This window comes from Scyliorhinus canicula, chromosome 11, assembly GCF_902713615.1.
Source record: "Scyliorhinus canicula chromosome 11, sScyCan1.1, whole genome shotgun sequence".
Lineage (NCBI taxonomy): Eukaryota > Metazoa > Chordata > Chondrichthyes > Carcharhiniformes > Scyliorhinidae > Scyliorhinus > Scyliorhinus canicula.
The window spans coordinates 151,621,907-151,646,509 of NC_052156.1; the positions used below are offsets into that span (position 1 = coordinate 151,621,907).

The following is a 24,603-nucleotide window of genomic DNA, read 5'->3' on the forward strand; positions in this document are numbered from 1 at the left end:
GCATTACCAATTCGAATCGGGAACCTCTAACTATCTCAATAAACTATTTTCATCTCACATTTAAAACATCCTATAACATTCTAAACCCTTACTCAATCATACAACAGCATCTTTACATTTCGTTTTCTGACTCGGCAGTCGAGCGCAGAACATTATAATACATCCGCAATAATCTTTATTTACAGATCGTATTAAAATTAAATCTTTTATTATACATCATGGGGTAGGGGGGATTGGTGGAATCCGAAAATAGGGGATTGTACTCTGTAAATGGTTGAGGCACAAGAGCGGGAGGCTCTCCTTCTCTATTTTATTAACCGGAGGGTCTGCACTATGATGCAGAGAACTGCAATCACCAAAAGTGATTCAATGACGTACGAAAGTGAGAACCAGTTCATGAATTTTGTGCACCAGGTCTGGTCCTTGCTGTTCATTACTGGGCTTTGAGAAGTCGGTGTGTGGGAAACATTAACGGCGGGGGTCATAGGGGAAAAATGGTTTGCGTCCGCGTGCAAAAATACAAAAACAGTAACTAAAAGCATGTAGTTCTTCATCGTGGTCTTCTTCCTTCTCTTCCTTCTGTCCTTTTATATTGCTGATCTTGCTTTGATCCTTCCTTCGAACGTTCGAAGGCTATGGGATCAAGCACAGTACCTGTCAATAATTCGTTTAATACCTGTAATGTTAGTGTATCTGTCCTCTCATTCTAATTGTCCCTTAAATGAATGGCCAAGTCACACCCTGTGACTCCCCTCATTTTTTTTTCAAAAGCGAATTTAGGACCAGACATACACCTAACAACTGTGCCACTGCGAGTCGTCTCGCAGGTTTTGCGATTTACCATCCGAATGTTCCTGGATGTAAATAGCATATGGGATGGCGGCCGAAGGGCTACCTTAAACAAAAATGAAACCAAAGTTTAGAAACAAAAAGGTCAAATGGGCCGCGACGGGAAAGAGTTGTATGGAATCCGGGTAGGGCGTGCTGTGCTGTACCCGAGCTTAGCTGACCAAAGGGGGGTCCTCAGACAGGGCGGGTCCTCAATGCCGTTTCTCCACTGCCTGAGCAACCTGAAATGAACGGGCAAGAATGTAGTCATATGGAATTGCAGCCTCTATTCCCAGAATAGAGGGGCACCTAAATAAAAAGGGGAGGAGCCAAGATGCTCCAACATCTGTAAACAGAAGACCAGTCGTGAACATTGTCGGTTCAGCAGAGGACATTTCAACTGAGTGAAGTTCTCAGAAATATCGGCGGACAAACTAACGTGCATGTGAAGTGGTCACAAGCTTTTCAGCTGAAAAGTAAGTGGCCAATCTCCAAATCAAACATTTAACATGCAAACAAACAAACATCCGTGCAGGTTCCATCAGAAAGGACAGCGCTTCTCTCAAGCGGTTCCTCTTTTTACATCATCTGGACACCTCACTTCTCCTCATGCTCTGCAAACAAAGGGGTTGCCGTGTCGGGAGTCAGACATCAAGTCATCCTCATCTCCTGGATCCCATACCCTTGTATGGATCAGGCATGCAATCTTCGCATTGTGTGACCGGAGGTCACTCTCGCCATTGCGGACAAGTCGCCAAGAATTGTCCCTGTGCCAAATCGTGGGGTCTAAAATTGAAGGAGCGTAGTCGGGGTCGTCAGTGTTGGGTGGGGGGTGTAGGTGTGGGTCCGGATTTTTAATGTAGGTGATCTCCATGGGGTCACTGGAGTCGGGGTCGTAGTCGCTGAAGTGGGGGCTGTAGGGTGGAGTGCTGTGGCTGTCCTCAGTTTCACTGTCTCTGCTGCGGCAGCTTGTGGGCGTTCCGGGGCGTGGTCTGGAGTCAGTGGGCGGAGTCGAGGTCGAGTCCGATGAGGAACTGGTCTGTGAGGGGGAGGGTGGAAATGTGTCTCTTGTGGGCAGGGCGAGATGTTCTGCTACATCCAGCAGGACATGGTGCGAGTGGTTTGACTGCGTTCCATAAGCCTTTAGTTGGTTAATATGAAACCACGCAGTCTTACCGTTGGGGTACTTTATCCTATATACTGAGGGGCTGATTTTGTCCGAAATTGAGTACTGGCCGGAAAATTTAGGAGCCAAAAACGTGCTGGGGTTATAAACAGATAGCATAACCTGTTGCCCAACCTAAAATTCTGTGGGGTGTACATTCTTGTTGAAACAGGCCCTGCTCTGTTTCCGTTGTTTTCCCAATGTTACTGCGGCTGCTAACTGTGCAGACCTCACAGTTTCAACTAATTCTTTGACTGCTTTCTCGTGTGTGAGAGCCGTCACTTCTGGGCTGGTCATGTCCAGTCCTAAAAGGAATTCTGATCCTTTCATAGGGCGTCCGGTCATGAGTGTGTGTGGGGTGAAACCTGTAGATGATGAAACTGTATTTCGGATGAACATTAGTGCGAATGGGAGCACTGAATCCCAAGTCGAATTGTTCTCCTGTACCATCTTCCTAAGGGTCGATTTTAGGGTCCGATTCATGCGTTCTACTATCCCGCTTGACTGGGGGTGATACGCAGTGTGGAAATTCAGTTTTATTCCGAATATGGTCAGGACGTTCTTCATGACCCGTCCTGTAAAGTGAGATTCCTGATCTGACTCTATACTTCTGGGGAGACATCATCTCGTAAAGATGTGGTGGGTCAGGATCTTTGCAGCTGTCTTTGTTGTGTTGGTGCATGAAGGAAATGCCTCTACCCATTTGGTAAAGGTATCTATGACCACCAGAACATATTTATAGCCATTCCTGCAAGGGGGCAATGGTCCTATAAAATCGATCTGGAGGTTTGTCCAGGGGTCATTAACTGGGCGAGTGTGGCTGAGCTGTGCCTTCTTTGAATACCTCTCCGGGTTATTCTGTGCACAAATTAAACAATTCTCAATATAGTGGGTCACATCTTGTCGTAAATTGGGCCACCAACAGAGTTGTCTAAGGTGTCATGTGGTAGGGTCGATCCCTTGGTGTCCATGACTGTCATGGAATAAGGCAATCATTTGATTCCTGTCCTGTTTAGGAACCACATACAATTTATCTTTAATGATCACACCCTCATGTGTGGTCAAAGCGTGTTTGAATCTATCGTACTGGGCCACAAAGTTTCCTTTAAAAATCTCCCAGAGATTTTCGTCCTGCTTCTGTGCCTGTACTAAATCTTTGATTTCTGTCTGTGAGACCTGAACTGCACTCACAGGGGCGCTAGCTAGTGCGCTAGCTGGGGGTGTCCAAAGGTGACCTCGCCTGGAACCTGCTTTTGCCAGTGCATCGGCTTTTACCTATGGTGACTTCTAACTTTAATAATGCCATACGTCCTATCCTTTGCCTTCTCTAGGATATGGCGGAGTAATGGGGCTGATGGAAGGGGCTTCCCGTCTGCGGAGACAAAGCCTCTTGTCCTCCACAGGGGTAGAAAATCGGTCAGGCTGTTACAGACATATAAGCTGTCCGAATACATGTCTGCTGGGCTGGGGAACGAATCTGGGTGGTCCACTATATAATCAATGGCCGCGAGCTCTGCTGCCTGCGCGCCGAAGTGACCTGGTAATTTTAATGCAATCTCTTCTAGTGCGTGACCCTGTGCATCCTCAACATAGATCCCGCATTCAGTGATGCGTTCTCCATCTAAAACTGTGGATGAACCGTCCACATATATTTTCAATGGGGCACACGTGTCTGTGTGCTGGGGGCTCTGGCTTGAATTCCCTATCTTCCTGGGAGACGTCTTTGCAATGAAGGGTCCTGTGTTGTGTAGGGGTGCTACAATCTCGCATTCATGGGGTTGTCCTGGATATTGGAGGTTGTCCGCTAAAAATGTGTGTTTCGGTCCGTTTAACTGTTATGTCCCGTCCTTGTAACAGTAACGTCCACCTAGCTGCTCTTATCTGGCTCACTGAACCGTCCTTCAGTCGACCGTCTAAAAGTAACTGTGTGGGGGGTGTGCTCGGTCAAAATGGTGATGGGATTAAGTCCGGTAATGTACGAGAAGTACTGAACTGCCCAAAAAACTGCTAGTAGGTGCCTCTCGCAGGCTGAAAATCCCTGTTCTACAGGGTCTAAAAGTCGTGAGGCAGATCGGTGCTAGCTACCTCTATTGCCTTTTTTAACTCTTCCACAGCCTCTGTATGCTGCGGAAGCCATTCCCAAGGGGCTCCTTTCTTAAGGAGGTCTGAGAGTGGGGCTGCCTTTGTCGCAAAACCATCCATATGGTTCCGACAGTACCCAACTAGTCCTAAAAACGACCGGAGGGCTGAAACATTCTGGGGAAGGGGCAATTTGACAATCGATTCAATTCTTTTGAACTCGATCTCGCGTTTGCCGTGCGTGATGACTGTACCCAAATACATCACTTGATTCTCTAATATTTGGGCCTTTCTGGGGTTAACTTTACATCCAATCTCTTGTAAAATTTCCAGGAGCACGTCAGAAGCGTGATGTGCTCTGCCTTGGTGTCTGTCTGCAGTAATAGGTCGTCCACATACTGTACCAGACATTCGGGTCGGGAAAATTTGGCTAATCCATTTGCCAGCTGTCGGTGGAAAATGGAGGGGGAATTGTGGAATCCTTGTGGGAGGCATGTCCACGTATACTGCTGTCCTTTAAATGTGAAGGCAAATTTGTACTGGCACGCCTTTGCCAATGGGATTGACCAGAAGCCATTGCTAATGTCCAATACCGTGAAATATTTGGAGTGGAGTCCCTGCTTGAGCATGGTTTCGGGACTTGTTGCTACCGTGGGGGCTACTGCTGGTGTTACTTTGTTGAGTTCCTGATAATCAATGGTCAGACGCCATGATCCGTCGGGCTTCCTCACTGGCCAAATAGGTGCATTATTAGTTGAGGCTACTGTCCTAAGTACACCCTGCTCTAATAAGCTCTCTATAACTTTTCCAATTTCTCCCTCTGCTTCTAGGGGAAATCGGTACTGTCGCTGTGGTCTCGGGTCAGGTCCAGTAACTTGAACTTGTCCAGTCATTCTGCCGCAGTCGTGCCGGTGACTGGCAAATGCTGTCCTGTGTCAGTTAAAAACTGCCCTAACCTGTTTGTCCGTGCTAAGTGTGGTTGGGTCGAAACAATAGTCGCCTACTGCGCTAATCCTGTTTGCATACTCTCCTACTGTGAGAGTTGCGGGTGCTCTGTCTGATTTTGCCATTCTCCAGACACACTGATTTACTGGATCGAACGACAGGCTGTGGGCATTCATAAAATCAATACCCAGTATGTGTTCTGCTGTGCGGGGCAGATTAACTAAAACAATGGGGTGTCTGGTGGAGATGTTCCCTAGCTGAATTGATACACGGGCTGTAATGTGTCCCTGCTGCGAGTGACCTGTAAATCCGCTGAGTGTAATTGTGGATGTGGTGGGCCACGTGTCTGCCTGTGCTGTAGTGGATGAGTTAATGGTTGTGCGGGACCCTCCTGTGTCCCAAAGTAATTCTATGGGCTTCCCTCTAATCTTTGCTGTGACCACCGGCCTTCCGGATCGGTCCCAGAGGATGTCACAGACCCAAGTGGGGGAGCCCGAACACCGTCAGTCCGCTCCGTCCACATTGGTCTGTCCTGACTGCGTCCCTATACTATGGATAGGCTTTGCTTTGTTCCTGTTCAGAGTGCCTGTCTGCTGATCTCTCTGAGATCTCTGTGGGCCGTTGCATTCCCTCGCAAAATGCCCTAACTGTCCGCAGTTGTCACATTCCTGCGACTTCTGTGGGGGGCTGTTCTTTCCTTCATTTACCCATGCGGGGTTTTGGTGCGCTCTTACTGCCTGTATATCTGCTGCAGCCTGAGCTTCTTTTGGGGTCTTTACTTTAACCTTGCCTTGGATGGATTGTTCCCAAGCGTGGGACAATCTTTTCAAAACCCACTTTTCATTATGGGCCTCTTCTGAGGGGTCATATCTACTGCAGACATTCTGTCCTGCATCTGTGGCATGGGAGATTATGGTGCGGGTCCATTTAACCATATTATCGCGGGTTAAATGCGCTCGGTCTAAATCGCCAAAAACGGCAGTGAAATAAATCCACAGCCTTCCTGCGAATGCTGTGGGATGCTCTGTCCTCTTCTGCCTACACTTATTTAGGCCTTCGACTGGGTCTCCTCTATTGTACCCTATCACGTCTAAAATAGATGTATGCATCTCCTCTAGTGTGCCTCCTCCAACGTTCTGTGGGTCAGGGAGGGCTGCTACAACCGATGAGTCTAAACTCAAAACTGTGAGCTTCACTTGCTCTCGCTCATCCAGGCCGTACATGGTGGCCTGCTGTTTCACTTTTGCGAAAAATTGGTGGGGGTCTGCAGTGGGGAGGAACGGGGTGATTTTCTCACATGCGCCCCTTAGTTGTGTTACGGTTAAGGGGGTGGTGTAGGTGATGTCGGGTGCGCTTTCTGTGGTTGCCTTTCTTTGGGTGGTGACTGGGTTCATAGGTGCGGGTGCTATCTGATCTGTGGGGGGTTGGGGCGCTTTCCTTTTCTGTTGCGCTGCTGGCGCACATGTTCCCTGAACATAGCGCTGCGCTGTCTCGCTCAATTCTTGCCAATCTTGGGCATTTTCCTCATCTAACTGTGTTCCAAAGGTGCTTTGGAACCCGTTCTGTACAGAAAGCAGAGATTGCAGCTGCGCAATCTGCTTCCTGCACTTCGCGTGATCCACTGTGCTTTGCCTTTGCTCAGTGGTGGCAGCATGGAGTGCTCATAAAGCTGCCTTTAGGTCAGAGCATTGCCTTTGCAGTGCCTCTACCTGCTTCTCTGAGTTTTCCCTTATCAGAACTGTTCGCTGCACATTCTGATAGGCTTTCTCATACTAGGTTTGGGAACTGCTCAGATGGGCTAGACAAGACTGATGTGCCCTCTTGGCATCATCCACCTCTCTATCCTTCTCTGCCAGCTTCCTTCTTAACTCTAGGTTTTCCTTTTCGATGTCCCTGACATCCACTTTGCTCATCCTATTCCTTTCCTCTAATTCTTTGCGGAGCGTCCGAACGACCTCCTCTGTGCCTCGCAATTGTGCCAAGCAGGACACAATTGCCATCGGTTTGCGTGCTTTACTTAAATTCTTCTTGTGAATTTGAGAAAGGTTCTCCCACCGAGTATGTCCTATACTCTCGGGACCTGTCTCCTCATTCACACAAAACTCACTCCAAAGGGGCCATCCTTTCCCTTTGAGATATTTCCTGAGTTCCAGCTCCCATACGGGACACTGGCCTACTCTGCTACTGTTGGTCGCTGCGACCACGAACTGCTCTGGGTTCATGAGGCGTTCCATTGCCTGCATGGCCATTTCCTCTTTCTCTCTTTAATTTGGAACAAGGGATGATAAGATAATGCTTTTAAAATACGGGTACGGCTTTCGCTATGTTCCGATTATAAAACTCACGACAGTTTGACGCAACAAAAATCTCTCGGTTTAACCTTACAACCCTGTTAGTTAGGCATGCAAAAACACACTTCCGAGTTATGACTATTGATTTGAACTCCTTGAACACTTGTGGTTTTTCCTTTTCCCAATTGGATTTCCAATTCAAATTTCTGGGTTCTCTCGGAGTGGGGGGGGCCACTTCTAATCGAGTCCCGGCGGAGTCTGCCACTAAATGTTGGTCATTCTGGGTGAGTGTGCTTAACACTCAATTTGGCTCTGTTTCGTTACTTAGCTCTGGAGTCGCCAGGTGTCGTTAAGACACCGCCACAAGCTTCAAGGTGAAGTTCAAAGCAATAAAACCATGCACCAATTAGTAAGTCCAAACAACTGAGTTTATTATAATACAATTATAATAACTACCCATGCACACACTAAAAGGATTAAACTTATTCCTACCGCTAAATAAACTAATACTTATCTCGAAGGAACTGCTGGGTCAGGGAACAAGGCCTCTTGCTCTGCTCTGGTCTGCAGACTTCAGGTTGGTATCAGTTAAAAGGGGTCAGGAGTGCCTATCTCTGGTAGCGATCGTTATGAGGCACTTACTTGTTGGAGGCTGCTGTCTGAACCCTCTCCTCTCTTGTTCAAGATCTTCTTGGCAAAAGCTGGTCCACGGAGGAGTGTTGGTCAAAGAGAGAGGAGGGCTGGACAAGAAGACTGAACCATGTGTGGGACCTGTCTTTTATAGGTCCCAGGGGATCCGCGCCCCTTTGGGCGGACTCCCTTACCTGCTTGGAATCGATTGGGTCTCTTCCCAATCGATATGTTTGAACCCCCCAATCATGGGGCAGTTCCTCGGTCACTGGGGCGGTTCTTGGGACTTATTGTTTTGGGCTTCTCTGGCGCCGAAAGGTCTGGCCTTCCATTCAATGTATCGATCTGTGTTAAACTTGTTTCCATTGTATCTGGGGATCGCCCGGTATCGCCTCATTAGTATGTTAACTGGTTTCTTTTCACGGTGCTGTCTGGTTTCTGCAGCAGTCAAAACTGGTTTCTGCAGCCATCCCAATATACAAGCGCTTTGCAAGCTGCTTGCTTTACAACATGTCCATTTTCCCTGCATTCCTTGCAATCTTCCATTTTGTGTTGGGCAGTGGCCACCCCAGGTCTGTCTTGGGATTCTCCGGCCGCATTGTTTTCTCGCTCAAACGCAACACAGCCAAAAAATCGCGCCCATAGTTTTAAGTGGGATTAATGTTTCTGTGCCTGGTAGGGTAAAACTTAGTCACGTTGGACAAATGTGTTCGTATGTGTGGGGGTTAGCTTCAATTCCAACTGTGATTAGATTCTGTTTAGAGAGGGTTATGCCGTGAAGAATAAGTAGAACTCATGGGGGTTGCTTAGCAACTGGAGATGCTTGTAAGATTAAAAAAGCTTTTCAGTTTTAGTTTAAGCTGAATTTGAGGACAGTTGGAAGCAGGACCTCTGGGAGAGAATATCTCTCAACTCTGCCAGAAGAAAGACTGGGCAGAACAGAAACCACAAAGAGGCAGGCTTCCTAAAGTACAAGTTACAGGCCAGATAACCAGGAAATTGCCATAGAAAGAATGCTTAAGACGATTGGAGCTAAGTGAACAGAGACCAAGATATTGTTCAGAAGAATTCAAGAAAGAATGAACAAAGTGTTCTGTGCTGAAAAGACAATTTGAGGTAACTAGATTTAAAGTGGGATGTTGTCCTTTTGTGTGACTGCTTCTCAGGCAGACCCCTGGTTACATAAGAACTAGGAGTAGGCAATTCAGCCCCTCAAGCCCGGCTCTGGCATTCATGGCTGATCTCATCTCTGCCTCAACTTCACTTTCCCACCGGCTCTCCATAGCCCTCAACCCATTAGGAATTAAAAACCTGTCTTAACTCCTCAAATTTACTCAATATCTCAGCATCCACTTCACTCTGGGGTAGCGAATTCCACCGATTCATGACACTTTGAGCAAAGTAGTTTCTCCTTGGCTCTTGTTTTAAATCTGCTACTCTTTATCCTAAAACTATGCCCCCCCCCCCCCCCCCCCCCCCCCATCTTGATTGCCCTGTAAGAGGAAGCATCTACTCTGCATCTACTTTGTCAGTACTGTTAGGAAACCTGGGCTAGGGCGCGGTCAATTCCAGCCCCACTTCCCCAGAGTCATAATAATTGAATTAACCAATAATTCTTGGAACAATACCCAACGCCCTTGGACCTTGACTGCCCAATAATTGCAGTCACCTGGTTTGTAAATTTAAACACAATTACTTTTTACTTATAACAAGAACTATAATGAAATATGCAGCAAGCAGGTTAACTATCAACTAATTCCTAATCCCCATGCTATCACACACACACACACACACAAGACAGACAGGAGAGGGGTGAAAATAATGAGTAAAAGGAAAAAGAGTCTTTGTTTCAGATGTTTGTCTTTCTGCTTATGAAAGTAAGCTTTCTGATCCAGGCCTCTTTGCAGCCTGTAATGGTTTTCATGGTCGATTAATTCCTTCAGGTTCTCTGTCAGTTCAGAAATACATTTAACACACCGTTTCTGGAGAGAGGAGAGAGGGAGCAGGTCTTTGACCCTGATCTCAACTCTGCTTTCTTGAGGTCTCTGGAAGCCATGCCACTCAAATGGGATCCAATCACCACCTGTTACCAGGCAGAATATGGCCTTTTGACCAATTCATTGGCCACCAGTCAACCAATCAAACTGAGTCCCATCCCATCTCTCAGGAGCCACAAAGTCTGGGTTCTGTTGTCCAAAGCTAGCAGCACCATATACTGTGTTGCAACTTCTTGAATTCCGCTTTCTCTCTGCTGCTTGACTTAAAGACTCGCATTCAAAGTATCGTCTTGTATCTTTGACTTTTGTCCATATATATGTTTCTGGAACCCACCTCTTCATTCACCTGAGGAAGGAGCTGTGCTCCGAAAGCTAGTGATTCAAAACAAACCTGTCGGACTTTAACCTGGTGTTGTAAGACTTCTTACTGTGTTTGACTTAAAGATACATGGCCATTAAGCATCAATGGGTCTAAAATGATAATGGCAAAATAAAGTGGAAATAAGGGAATGAACGGGAAGGACACTTTCAATACTTTTTATCATCGTATATACCTCAATTAGATCGCCTTTTATTCTTCTAACTTGAGATTATAGGCCTAAACTATGCGATATCTCTTCAGAAGACAAACTCCTCATTTCTGAAATCAATTTGGAGAACCTCTGAACTGCCTCTAATGCAACTACATCCCCCCTCAAATTAGGAGACCAAAACTGAGGCATGTGTGAAATATTCACTGTGGAAGATCAGCAGTTGTAAGTAAGTTTTGGACAGGTTGGATATTCACGGTACTTTCTTCCCACCAGGAAACCTTGCACTTTGAAAATATAATTCAGTCCAAGGCTACTAGCACTGTAGAAGTATAAAAAATTATTAAGGTAGGTTACAACTTCTAATTTTAAGGTTGTGACGCCTGTCCATCCACTCCACTTTATGCGGACTCCCCGTGACTTCCAGCCTCTGCGCTCTTCACTCTGCATCTTTCATTATCTCCACTCTCCTGTGATCTTTCTGATGATTAACCCAATAATACAGATGAGCAAAGTGGAAGGTTCAGAGCCCAGCCTGTGCACTGAATTAGCTGATTTGTATCACATTAGGAAATAATTGTCCTTGGCACCACTAGATTTTGGAGAGCAAATGGCTGTGGAGTTGGGGGAGATTGTGCAGACTGTCCTGAGGAAGGTTACTTAGACCTGAAACGTTGAACCCTGTCTCTACAGAACCTGCCTGACATGTTACTTACAACAGTATTTTTCTGCTTTCATTTCCAGCAGCTGTAATATTTTTGGGGCACAGATGCCTGTGAAAGTAGAATTTAGCTTGGCTATGATGCCTCACAATTGATCACCTTACTGTTACATTGCAAAAAATCAGGAAATTTGGCTTTCTGTATATGAACATACAGCACTACTCCCAAGCCCCAAACTTGGTAAAAGTCCTAATATTGGGAAAACAACGTGGCATGGTTGGAAGGTCAGTCTGGTCAAAGCTATACCCCACAGATGACAACAATAGCCCAAAATGAATTAAACCCATTGATTTTCCAGCTCTGTACACTAACTCAAGAGGTCTTGTGGTGCAGTGGGCAATATCACTGCCTCTAAAGCAAAAGCTCGGGCAGCACGATAGCACAAGTGGATAGCACTGTGGCTTCACAGCGCCAGGGTCCCAGTTTCGATTCCCCGCTGGGTCACTGTGCGGAGTCTGCATGTTCCCCCCGTGTCTGCGTGGGTTTCCTCCGGTTTCCTCCCACAGTCCAAAGATGTGCAGGTAAGGTGGATTGGCCATGATAAAATTCCCTTAGTGACCAAAAAGGATGGAGGGGGTATAGGTATAGGGTGGAAGTGAGGGCTTAAGTGGGTTGGTGCAGACTCGATGGGCCGAATGGCCTCATTCTGCACTATGTGTTCTATGTTAAGTTCCACCCGAGGACTTGTTGGTCAGGGAAGGCGTGTTCACAACGCAGCCAAGCAGGTTGAGTATCAACCTTAAAAACATCCAAAACATGCCAATGGGACTTCCGGTGACGGCGGGCGGGAGGCGGCCTCACATTGGAGGGTTCCCGTTCGGGAACGGCATTTTTAGGGTTGAAAATGGAATGAAATGAAAATCGCTTATTGTCACGAGTAGACTTCAATGAAGTTACTGTGAAAATCCCCTAGTCGCCACATTCCGGCACCTGTCTGGGGAGGCTGGTACGGGAATCGAACCGTGCTGCTGGCCTGCTTGGTCTGCTTTAAAAGCCAGTGATTTAGCTCAGTGAGCTAAACCAGCCGGCCTGGTCCCTGGGGCAACGGAGGCGGCAAAAGGAGGGAGAAGGCACAGTGAAAGGAAATGTCGACAATTTTAAAACGGCCGTGAAAAAAAGCGGCTGAAAGTCCGTCGGGGAGTGGAAAGGTCACTGTGGGGATGGCAAGAAAAGTGGAGGCTGGGGCACCAGGGGAGGCCGCATTGTCCACGGCTGAAGAAATGACTAAGGTGATGGCCGTGGAACTCGAAAGGCTGTTCACAAAACACATGGAGGCGATGGGGCGGTATTGAAAGTGCTGCTGGAGGAGGTGATTGCCCCGGTGAGGGCGGCGATATTGAGCGCAGTGGCGGAGGTGCGGGAGCAAGGCGAGACGCTAAAGGAGGTGGAAGAAGTATTATCGCAGCACAGTGATCAACTCACCTTGATGGGGAAGGGGATGCGGAAGGTGATAGAGATCAACAAGGGTCTGCGAGCCAAAATGGACGACTTGGAAAACAGATCCAGGCGACAGAATCTGAGGAATTTGGGTCTGCCCAAAGTAGTGGAAGACCCGAGGCTGACTGAGTATTTTTCCACGATGTTGGCAAAGCTATTGGGAGAGGGGGATGATCCCTCCCGATATGAACTGGATCGGGCTCATCGGTCGTGGAAGCCTGTACCAAAGGAGAGTGAGCTGCCAAGAGTAGTGACTCTGTGTTTTCGTAGGTACGGTGTGAAGGAGAAGGTCCTGTGCTGGGCAAAGCAGAAGCGGGAGGTGCAATGGGCTGGAGCTGGTATACGCATATATCAAGAGTTTACGGTGGAGCTGTCGAGGAGGCGGGCTGCCTTCAGCCAGGTGAAGAAGGCACTGTTCATCAGTAAGGTGCAGTGCGACATAGTATACCCAGCTAAGTTGAGGGTGACCTACAAATCCAAGGACTTTTATTTTGGGACGGCGGAAGCAACGGAGGAGTTTGCGAAGGCAGAAGGACTGTGGTTGAATTGAGAAATGGTCATGTACTGATGTAGCCTCATGTAACTGTATTTTATCACTGCGTGCTGGTGTATGTGCTAAATGGGCCAACGTTGTATATATTTGGACAAGGGAAGAGATGGGACTTTCACTTGCAATGATGGTTCTTTGGAGCTTGGGTGTGTATGCAGGGTTTGTGTGCTAAAGGGGATTTCTTGGTTTTCCTGGGACCGGGCAAGGGGGAAAGAGACCCGGGCGGGGGCTTCCACATTGGCCGGTTTAAACTGGCCAGTGAGCGGGAGTGAGGTGGAGGGAGGGGCTGCGGCCATCGGATCCTGGCAGAATAGGTTCCGATGAGTCTAGCCGGGGTGGAAAGTTGGGGGAAGGAACAGAGGTTGGGGAGGAGTTTTATAAGAGGAAGTGGAGGGGAGGAGTCGGGGAGGGGGGAGGTTACAATTCATGAGTGTCATTTACGGTACTCTTTCGGGGATTGGATGGCATTGAATGTAAGTGGGGGTTGGACTCTCTAGGTCAATGGAGACCATAGGCGATTCCTGATTCCTTTTCTTTTTTTTTTCCTTTGCGAGGGTTTGTTTTATTTGATGCTTATATTGTCAGGTGGGGTGTTGTTTGGAGTGGTGGGAGGATGGGATCGCTGTTGTTGATAAGGGAATTGACTTTGTATTTGTTACCGTTTACTGTTTGTTGGTGGGGTGTAAATTCTGAAGAAAATGTGAAAATGGAGAATAAAAATATTTTACAAAAAAAATGCCAATGGCGGGCGGTAAGAATGGGAGAGATTCCTGGGTAGCCATGTGATGGAAAGAATATTGGATCTTATGTCATTGCTGTTCATAGCTCCAGCTTACAATGTGCATGTAATAATGTGTGTTGCCACAGAAACTGGAACTTGCTGAGGGAACTGTAACATACCATCACCTCATTAACCTTAAAGGGATGGTGACAGAGTAGAGGGGAACTGTTTCTATTGACTGAAAGATTCACAACCAGAGGTTACTGGTTCCAAGTCAGAATGGGATGTGCGTGGCGAGGAATATGCAGATGCTATCCTTGTCCTAGATGGTAGAGATTGTAATTTTGGAAGGTGCTGTCAAAGGAATCTTGGTGAGTTGCTGTAATGCATAATAAGACCATAAGACATAGAAGCAGAAATAAGCCATTCAGCCCGTTGAGTATGTTCTGCCATTCAATCATGGCTGATAGGGTTTGCATTTCCACTCTCCTGTCTTCTCACCATAACCCCTGATCCCCTAATTAATCAAGAACCTATCTATCTCTGTCTGAAAGATACTCAGTGACTTGGCCTCCACAGCCTTCTGCGGCAAAGAGTTCTGCAGATTCACCACCCTTTGGCTGAAGAAATTCCTCCTCATCTCTGTTTTAAAGGATTGTCTCTTCAGTCTGAGGCTGTGCCCTTGGGTTTAGTTTCACCTACTAGTGGAAACATCCTCTCCACGTTCACTCTATCTTGTAAATAGTACAGACTGCTGCAACTGTATATTGGCAATGGAGGGAGTGAATGTTTAAGGTGGTCGATAAAATGCCAACCAAGCAAGCTGCTTTCCCCTGATGGTGTCAAGCTTCTTGTGTTGTTGGAGCTGTGCTCATACAAACAAATAGAGAGCATTCCATCACACTCCTGGCTTGTGCCTTGTAGATGGTGGACAGACGTTGGGGAGGAAGGAGGTTAGTTACTCTCCACCATATTCCCAGCCTCTGACCTGCTCTTGCAGCCACAGGATTTATATGGCTGATCCAGTTCAGTTTCTGGTCAATGGTAACCCCAAGGATGTTGATAGTGGGGGATTCAACCATGTTAATGTAATTGAATGTCATGGGAAGATTCTCTCACTTCCCACTTATCAGCCCAAGCCTGAATATTGTCCTGACTGTGCTGCATACGGACACTGCTTCAGTATCTGAGCAGTCATCAATGTTGCAAAACATTGTATAATCTTTGGCAAAAATCTGTACTTCTGACCTTTTGATGGAGGGAAGGTTATTGATGAAGCAGCTGAAGATGATTAGGCAGAGGACACCACCCTGAGGAACTCTTGCAGCAATATTCCAGAACGTAAAATAATTGATTATCAACAACCGCATCACTCTTCCTTTGTATTACATATGACCCTAACAAGTGGAAAGTTTTCCCCGATTCCCATTGACTCCAGGTTTGTTCGCGCTCAGTCAAATGCTGCCTTGATGTCAAGAACAGTCACTTTCACCTCACCTCTAGATTTCAGCTCTTTTGCCCATGTTTGGATCAATGAGTTCAGGAGACGAGTGACCCTGGCAGAATCCAAATTGAGAATATGTGAGCAGGTTATTGCGAAGCAAGGGCTGCTTGATAGTACTGTTGACAATACCTTCCATCACTGTGCTGATGATTGAGAGTAGACTTTGGGGTGGCAATAGGCCAGTTGGATTTACCCTGCTCTTTGTGGACAGGACATGTATCTGCAATTTTCCAAACTACCAGGTAGATGCCAGTCTTTTAGCTATACTGGAACAGTTTAGTTACAGGTATAGGTTCTGCGGAAGGGTCATATGGACTCAAACGGTTAACTCTTGTTCTCTACTGTGATGAATGTAGGAATTTCAGATATCTTGTATTGTAGGTAGTTGGTGCAGTAAGGGTTAAAAGCCTGGTTTAGTGTGTGACTGCTGCAGTCATGTTTTTCTTTTTAAAATCCTGGTTTGAAAGGCACCAGGCTTTTTGGAGACGGGTACAATTAAATCATCGTAAAAGTTGGGCCAATAGAATTTTGTTTATATAAAGAGGGTTCTCTGGGGACTTGATAATTAGAGACATTGAGCAGGGTTCTCCATTTCTCAGACTAAGTGTTGACACCAACACAGAATCCGTGGACTTTTACGACAGTAAATCTGGCGCCGCACCTAGACTGATTCCACAACCATTGAGGGGCTAGCACCGGTGCTGCTTGGTACACAATCAATTCCAATGGAAAAACTGTGTGGAATTCGCAGGGTACGTGATCGACACACGGGAGGCTGACAAGCTGCAGCCGCACATTCACATTACACTCCCTACACAAACTTATCCCAGCCAAAAAGGTGGCATTGGTTGTGCGGAGTGCGCCCATACAGCTGATGGGTCGGCTGGGGCTGGTGGGACACTTATATGACCCGTGACACTAGGTTCAAAGTGGGCTGTTAGCACTGTGCACAGCTGCATGGCTGCCTTGCCAGCTGTGGCAATGGTGCTCTGTGCCTGTCCACCCTGACCGCACAGCCCACCTCCTGACCACCCCCCACTACTCCACCCCAGCCCTGGTAGAACCCCCTGGCCAGCAGCACAGCAGTCAGCCAACTATGGTGTTGTTGGACACATTTTGTACCCCCTCTCTCCCCCTTAGCAGCTACCATGCCGGATTCATGATTTTTAAAAGTACAAGTGAAGCACGCTATCGGGAACTCGGCCCATCAGAGATGGAGAATCGTGGAGGCCCCAGAGAATACTGGGTCGGGCCCACTAATGATATGCAAACGGTGTCTACTGTACATGCATTCCGAAATGCATTAACGCCACTGTTTGAAATTTGAAATTCAGTTTTAGATTGGGATGTGGAGAGTCAAGCAGCTTCGCTGAAAACAGTTGAGTTTAGATCTGTGAACAGGAGCATTTTCTCTAAAAAAAAAGTGAGATAATGGCTTGCCTGTGAATGGAGAGGAGCAGTTTCTCAAAGGCTGGCAGGTTAAACAGTAGTTTGAGACGGGGAAGAGAATCTTCAAGCTAGTTCCTGAATGATATCTATTTCTCAAAGTAGGGTCTTGCTTCATTGTATAGTTAAACATTGTTGAACTGGTCGTTGTAAGCTATTGTTTTTATGATAAAGTTAATACTTTGTTGGTAATAAAGTTTGTTTTAATATATTTATGCATGTCATCACTCCTGTAGCAAAGTGCCCTTTCCTCACAGTCTTACAAATTAAATTTAAATATTGGGATTTCTATCCGGTATCCAAGCAACTGTTGGGGTCTGCTCTGGGATCATAATATTCCACATGCTGCTGGACCTGAGTTTATCCAGCATTTTCTGTTTGAATTTAGATTTCCAGCATCTGCAGTATTTCACTTTTGGTAGCGAGTTGGGGTATTTGTGGAGCCGCCTCCTCCAGTGAGTTGTTCAATTGTCCATCACCATTTACGACTAGATATGGCAGCACAATAACAATAGTCTTTATTAGTGTCATAAGTAGTCTCATATTAACACTGCAATGAAATTACTGTGAAAATCCCCTGGTCGCCGTACTCCGGCGCTTGTTCGGGTACACACAGGGAGAATTCAGAATGTCCAATTCACCTAACGTCACATCTTTCAGGACATGTGGGAGGAAACCGGAGCACCTGGAGGAAACCCACGCAGACATGGGAAAACATGTAGACTCCGCACAGACAGTGACCCGAGCCGGGAATCGAACTTGGGTCCCTTGTGCTGTGAAGCAACTGTGCTACTGTGCCGCCCAGTAAAAGCAAAGCTGCGATCAGGCAAATGAACCAACAGTTGTACGAGGAATACTTTTCCTGTAGCGCCTGGTTGGGATTTGGAATGCCCTGCCAGAGAACGATGTGGAGGAAGATACCAGTCTGGATTTCGGAAAGGAATTGGGTAAGCTTCTGCTTTAGTTGTGCCCCCAACATTCCACATTCCTCCAACACAGGTACTAAACCAGCCATAACCCACTGTGATGACAGTCGCAGGTGGGGGGAGTGGGATTAACCAAATTGACCTGGCAGAGGGCAGGCATCGACACAAAGGGGCCGAACGGCCTCTGCTGCTCCGATTCTAAAGCTGAAGGGGGCGGGCAATGGGAGCTGACTGACGTCCCATCCATCCAATCAGGTGCCTAGCCAGCTTCCAGGCCCCGCCCCCCCGTAGGTGGGCTGTCCAATGGGAAGTGGGTGGGCGGGTTCTGCGGGCGGGCGCCTGGTTGCAGAGTGTCCCCGGAGTGAGTGCCGGAGGATGGAGGCGGCCGGCGGGAGCGCCGCTTCCCGGGCCAAGGAGCTCTTCGGAAACCAGCGCAGGGACTCGGAGGTGAGTGTGAAGCCCGGGCACGGCCGGCACCGCCGGGTGACAGTGGCCGGCCAGGGCAGCAGGCAGGCAGCCCGTCCCTGTCCCTCACGGGGCGGTGAGAATGGATCCGGACAACTTCCCCAAAATACAACTCTGTCAGAAGCCCAAGTTTTCTCTTTGCTTTTAAGCAACAGAACCAGGTTTGACCCAACTTTTCAAGATTTGCACTGAAAAACAGGCTTGCCTTTTTTATGTTGCCCTTTAGTTGAGCAGGCGACGTCTGAGAGCACTTTCCAGGCGGTGAAGTACTTTTGAAGTGTAGTCACTGTTGCAGTGGCAGAATGGTTAGGGCACTGGCTCTCCCAAGGAGCAGTTTACCCAGTGCTACTCCCCTGCCTTCAGCTCTCCACATTCTTCCTTTGCAGATCATTCAATTCTTTCTCAAACGTCTGCCTCCACCACACATACAGGCAGTGCATCCCAGACCCCAACCATCCACTGCATGAAAAAAGTTTTTCATCAAACCTTAATCCTTTTGGTCATTACTTTAATTCTGTGTCCTCTCGTTCTCAATCCTTCCACCAATGTGAACAGGTTTCCCCCAATATCCTCTGATTCTGAATACCTCTATCAGATCTCCACACAACCTTCTTTTCACCAAGGAAACAGACCGAACTTTTCCAATCTGTCAATGTAACGGAAGTTCTTCATCCCTGGAACCATTCTCCTGAATTTTTTCTGTACTCTCTCTAATGCCTTTGCGTCTTTCCTAATGTTTGGTGCGCAGAGCTAGACATAGTATCCTAGTTGAGATCGAGCCAGTGCTGTAAAGTTCAACATAACCTTGTACTCTGTGCCCCATTAACAAAATACTACTTACTTTAACCTCTTAACCTGCCCTTCCTCCTCTGATGACGGAGCACATATGCACCCAGGTTAGCTCACTTGGCTAGACAGTTTTGTGATGCAGAGCGAGGCCAGCAGTGTGGGTTCAATTCCTGTACCGGCTGAGGTTATTCGTGGAAGACCGCCTTCACAGCCTTGCTTGAGGTGTGGTGATCCTTGGGTTAAATCGGCACCAGTCGGCTCTCCCACTCAAAAGGGGAAAACGGCCTATGGTCATCTGGGACTGTGGCGACTACTTTTACCTTGACTCCTGGAGAATTCCACTACAAACCTTCCTCCAGTCCAAAACACATCCGTTGACTGCTACGCTCGGTTGCCTGTCACTCAGCCAATTTCACATCCGTGTCAATATTGTCCATTTTATTCCACGAGTTAAAACTCTACTGAAGTCTGATGTGCGGTATTGTTATAACCTGCCTGAAACCAATTGTCCCTAGCCAACAGGATCCGGGAAGGTTATAACATTTAAAAAATGCCTTTTGTTAATGTAGGAAATGTGACAGCCAACTTGTGCAGAATGAACACCCACAAACAGTCACACTGTAGGCCAGGTAACCTGTTTTTATAAAACAGGTTTTTCATGATGTTGATTGAGGGATAAATATTGGCTGACACACTGGGCCCAACTCCCTCCTCTTCAAAATAATAACATGGGATCCTTTACATCCACCCAAAGAGGATGGGAACCCCCCCCCCCCCCCCCCCCCCCATTTCACAAACCTCAGACGGTGCAGCGCTCCCTCAGTGCTAGCCCTGGAGTGGGTCTTGAACCTTGTGACTCCAGGACAGTAGTGCTTCACACTAACACATCAATAAAGCCTCAGGTTTGAAATATAGTGTTTTGGAAAACTTGCTCATTGTAACTAATGTTTAATTTATGAATTGTAAGGGTGGCATGTGGCGCAGTGGTTAGCACTGGGACTGCAGTGCTGAGGGCCCGGGTTCGAATCCCAGCCCCGAGTCACTGTCCATGTGGAGTTTGCACATTTTCCCTGAGTTTGCGTGGATTTGACCCCCACAACCCAAAAGATGTGCAGGTTAGGTGGATTGGCCACGCTAAATTGCCCCTTGATTGGAAAAAAAAAAAATTAAAACAAAATAATTGGGTACTCTAAATTTATTTTTAAAAATGTATGACTTGTGTTGAAACCAAGCCAGTTAACTGACATCTTGAAATCAGGATTGTATCCTTATCTGGATAGTCTATCCTGCCCTAACTCTCTCATTCCCGCTTTGTATTTCTTAATCTAATATCTCTCCCTTTTTTGTGGTTCTTTCTTGCCTCGTCTGTCTCTTTTCCTCAACCATCATTAATTTTCCTCCTCTTCTGTCCCACACCCTCTTACCTCGCTCTTCCATTCCACTGTCTCTCTCACACTTCCTTCCCCCCCCCCCCCCCCCCCCCCCCCCCCCACTCTGCCTTCACTGTCCCTGTTTAACATGCGATCGGCAGCTGACCTTTTGGGAAGCTGTCCCTTGTTATCACCATAGCACAGAGGAGAGGTGAAGAGTTGGTTGAGGAAAGATTGCTCATCTGATATTGTTTGGATGAAGGTGGGTGTTAGCCTGTATCTTTTTGATCCACTTTGCATTCCATTTGCATCCTGAGTGCAGACCTGCAATGTCAACCTGCCAGATTGTGGAACAATTGTAGCTTGCCGGTTGAATGTGTGTTGTTAAAATGCATCATCGCTGGAGGAACTACTGTGACTTGTTTCCTGCAGAGAGAGCCAGTAATAGTTTACATAGAATTTACAGTGCAGAAGGAGGCCATTCGGCCCGTCAAGTCTGCATCGGCCCTTGGAAAGAGCACCTAATTTAAGCCCACACCTCCCCGGTAGCCCCATAACCCAGTAACCCCACTCAACCTTTTTGGACACTGAGGGCAATTTAGCACGGCCAATCCACCTAATCTGCACATCTTTGGACTGTGGGAGGAAACCGGAGCATCCGGAGGAAAACCACACAGACACAGGGAGAACGTGCAGACTCCGCACAGACAGTGACCCAAGCCGGGAATCGAACCTAGGACCCTGGAGCTGTGAAGCAACGGTGCTAACCACTGTGCTACCATGCTGCCCTTAATGCGTGAAGGTTTGTGTTCGTGTCAGCCAAGTTGGTGTCACTTTTCATTTGCCCCTTGTTATCACCATAGCACAGAGGAGAAGTGAAGAGTTGGTTGAGGAAAGATTGCTCATCTGATATTGTTTGGATTAAGGTGGGTGCTAGCCTGTATCTCTTTGATCCACTTTGCATTCATAAAGGGTTCCAGGGGGTGGCTGGGAAGTGGACAACAAGGGCTGACATAAGACCATAAGACATAGAAGCAGAATTAGGCCACTCGGCTCATCGAGTTTGCTCCGCCATTCAATCATGGCTGATATTTTTCTCATCCCCATTCTCCTGCCTCCTCCCCGTAACCCCTGATCCCCTTATTAATCAACAACCTATCTATCTCTGTTTTAAAGACACTGTGATTTGGCCTCCACAGCCTTCTGCAGTAAAGTGTTCCACAGAATTACCACCCTCTGGCTGAAGAAATTCCTCCTCATCTCGGTTTTGAAGGATCGTCCCTTTAGTCTGAGATAGTGTCCTCTGCTTCTAGTTTTTCCTACGAGTGGAAACATCCTCTCCACGTCCACTCTATCCAGGCCTCGCAGTACCCTGTAAGTTTCAATAAGATCCCCCCTCACCCTTCTAAACTCCAACGAGTATAGACCCAGAGTCCTCAACCGTTCCTCATATGAAGATTGTGACATGGCTGTTAAATTTAGACGGTTTGCTTCATGAAGAAAAGGAAAATTATATAATGCTTATTTCCCAGCTTTCATTGTTATTCCATCAGTGCCATGCCACGGTGCGTTGTGCCCATGTTTTGATAACATGGGAGCAGGAGGAGGTCACTCCAACTGTTTTCCCATTCAGTTAGATCACAGATTATCTGTACCTCATCTCCATTTGCTCATAATTCCTTAATGCCTTTATCCAACAAAAAAAGGTGTTGATTTAGCTTAACGTCAATGGTACTGTCAGTCTCTGAACTGATGCCTGTTAAAGTACAATTGAGTGATGATGTGCCACCTTTGATGAAGAATCTCTGCTTCCTTTTCAATTGATCCAATATTGCTAAACAGATTAAGCAACAAGGTTGTGCAATGGAGGATGTACGGTTAGGTACATGGTCTATAGTAATCCTAAACCTGTTTACTTGGGGTCCTCGAGGCAACTCTTCAGAACCTGCCTCGTGAAAACACCATGAACTACGTAGAATGAATCATACATGATCAAGCCATTGGTTTATTGCAAGAGTTCCTCCTGCACAGATCCCAAACCAGGGCACCAAATGGGCCAATGGTTCCCATTTTAAAGTTCTCATCCCAAAAGTAGGTAGCAATTAATCTCTGTTTGGCCAAGTTCAATTTGGCCAGGATTTTACTCCCATGAATGAAAAGTGTGTTTAATGCATTGTTTGTGGTTACGATACTTTTAAGACTTAAAGTGGTGATGACAAAGTTGAGACCAACAGAATGCTCCTCTCGCCAATTTTTAGGGTTCTCTGGATTTTCCTAACCTAGAGTTTGAATATGGAGATTCAGACAGTATTGTTGCAGAACTGTCAGGTAAGGTGAATTTCACCTCGAATACTCTATATTTTAGTCCTCTCTTAATTAGTGTGCCCTTTAGCGAGTAGCTGGAGCAAGCCTGGTATTTTTAAAATTCCACTGAAATGTTGCTCACAGAGACTGATGCAGTTGGCTACAATGAACGTGCTTGATGGGGAGAATAAATAATTTGTGTCTGTGTTCCACCTTGGAAGAATTTTTATTCGTACAACGTTTTGCATGGCCTCGAGATGTCCCGATATGCTTCAGTCAACGAAGGACCTCTGAAATATAGTCACCATTGTAATAGGGCAAACGCAGTAGTTAATTTGTACACAGCAAGATTCCACAAACAGCAATGTGATCAAATGATTAGATAAACTTACATTTATATACTCCGTTTTAGTATTTATCTCGAGCTGATTCAAGGGTATGGTTATCTGACACAGAGCCACGTGTGGAAGTATTAGAAGTGACCTAAACTTTGGTCATAGAGAGAGGTCTTAAGGATAATTGTAGAGGAAGAAAGAGATAAATTTTGGGGGAGGGAGGGGAGCAGATTTTCCAGAGCTTAGGGCATTGATCGAGGTAGTAGAAATTGTTTATGCTTGTATATGAAGTGGACAGAACCTCTCCTCCAAAAGGCAACCTTAAATCCTTCATAGTGGTGAGGAATTGTTGGTGTGTATATATACGGAGGCGCAGCCCCCTTGCCTGTTGGTAATATTGATGGGATGCCAACTTAGAAATGAGAGGAGGCCTAGAATGGCACCTTGCAACAAACCACAGGTGACCCTCCAGGTGTGAGGACACACAGTTGCAAGAAGTGTGCAGACTGCAATGGGAAAGGTGGAATGGAAGCCTATAGGGCCTGTGTATCACACATGTGGAACATGGAGGAGTTCAAAGCCACAAATGAAATATAGACGCAATAGCCATTGTCACTTTCCATGTTGACGGTCATGTTGTGTCATAAGAAGGACAGAAACTGAACTGAAAATATTTGAACAAAGAAAGGTGGACATGGTGGTTGATTGAGGATACTTTTCAGAACCTTAAGAAGGGTAGATTTAAGATGGAGTAGTCATTGCGGAGGATAGCTGCGGACCTGTTTAGGAGCAGGGTGTATAATAGCTGAACGTGTGAAGCATGAGTCTAATGAGGAGTAGTTGAGTATTTTGGAGCAGTGGGGACGTGGGAAGAGTGGCCAAAGCACAAGTCAGGAGTGCAATGGAATACTCTCCACTTGCCTGGATGAATGCAGCTCCAACACTCAAGAAGCTCAACACCATCCAGGCCAAAGCAGCCCCGCTTGATTGCTACCCCTTCCACAAACATTCAAATCCTTCACCACCAACGAACAGTGGCAGCCGTGTGTACCATCTACAAGACGCATTGCGATAACTCACCAAGGTTCCTTAGACAGCATCTTCCAAACCTACGATGGATGGAAGGAAGTGCCTGAAGGGGCTCCAATTTGAGAACCTTGGTGACGACTCCTGTTCCATTCTCACCGGCTAAATGGATTTCCAATCCGGTGGTGGTGGCCATCTTGCAAAAATGGAGACCGTTTAGGCAGCGTTTAGTCTGGGTGCTATGTCATTGTTGGCCCCAGTCTGTTGAGAATCATAGTTTTGTACCGGCAGCCTCGGACTCGGTGTTTGGGACATGGAGGGAGGAGTGGTTGGAGCAGTTTGGAGATTTGGTTATAGATGGGAAGTTGGCTGATTTTAAGGAGTGGGTGGGTAGGTACCAGTTCTCGAGAGCTCACCTGTTTCGGTATTTTCAGGTACCTGCCTCTGGATGCAAGGAGAACTCATCCTCTTGGCACCTCCGCCCTCGTTGATGGATAGGGTTCTTTCAGTGGTGGATGTAGAGGAAGGGGAAGACATCGGACA

At 46.9% G+C, this 24,603-nt stretch overlaps 1 protein-coding gene across 1 annotated transcript in view; it reads left to right on the forward strand.

Annotated features, from left to right (window-relative positions):
- The first annotated feature begins 18,111 nt into the window (after positions 1-18,111).
- LOC119973511 (striatin-interacting protein 2-like) overlaps positions 18,112-24,603 on the forward strand; it is a 52,172-nt gene continuing 45,680 nt past the window's right edge. Inside the window, exons 1-2 of the mRNA XM_038811767.1 lie at positions 18,112-18,218; positions 22,654-22,723. Coding sequence (XP_038667695.1) covers positions 18,147-18,218; positions 22,654-22,723 — 142 coding nt within the window. The 5' untranslated portion in view covers positions 18,112-18,146. The remainder of the gene's footprint in view (positions 18,219-22,653; positions 22,724-24,603) is intronic.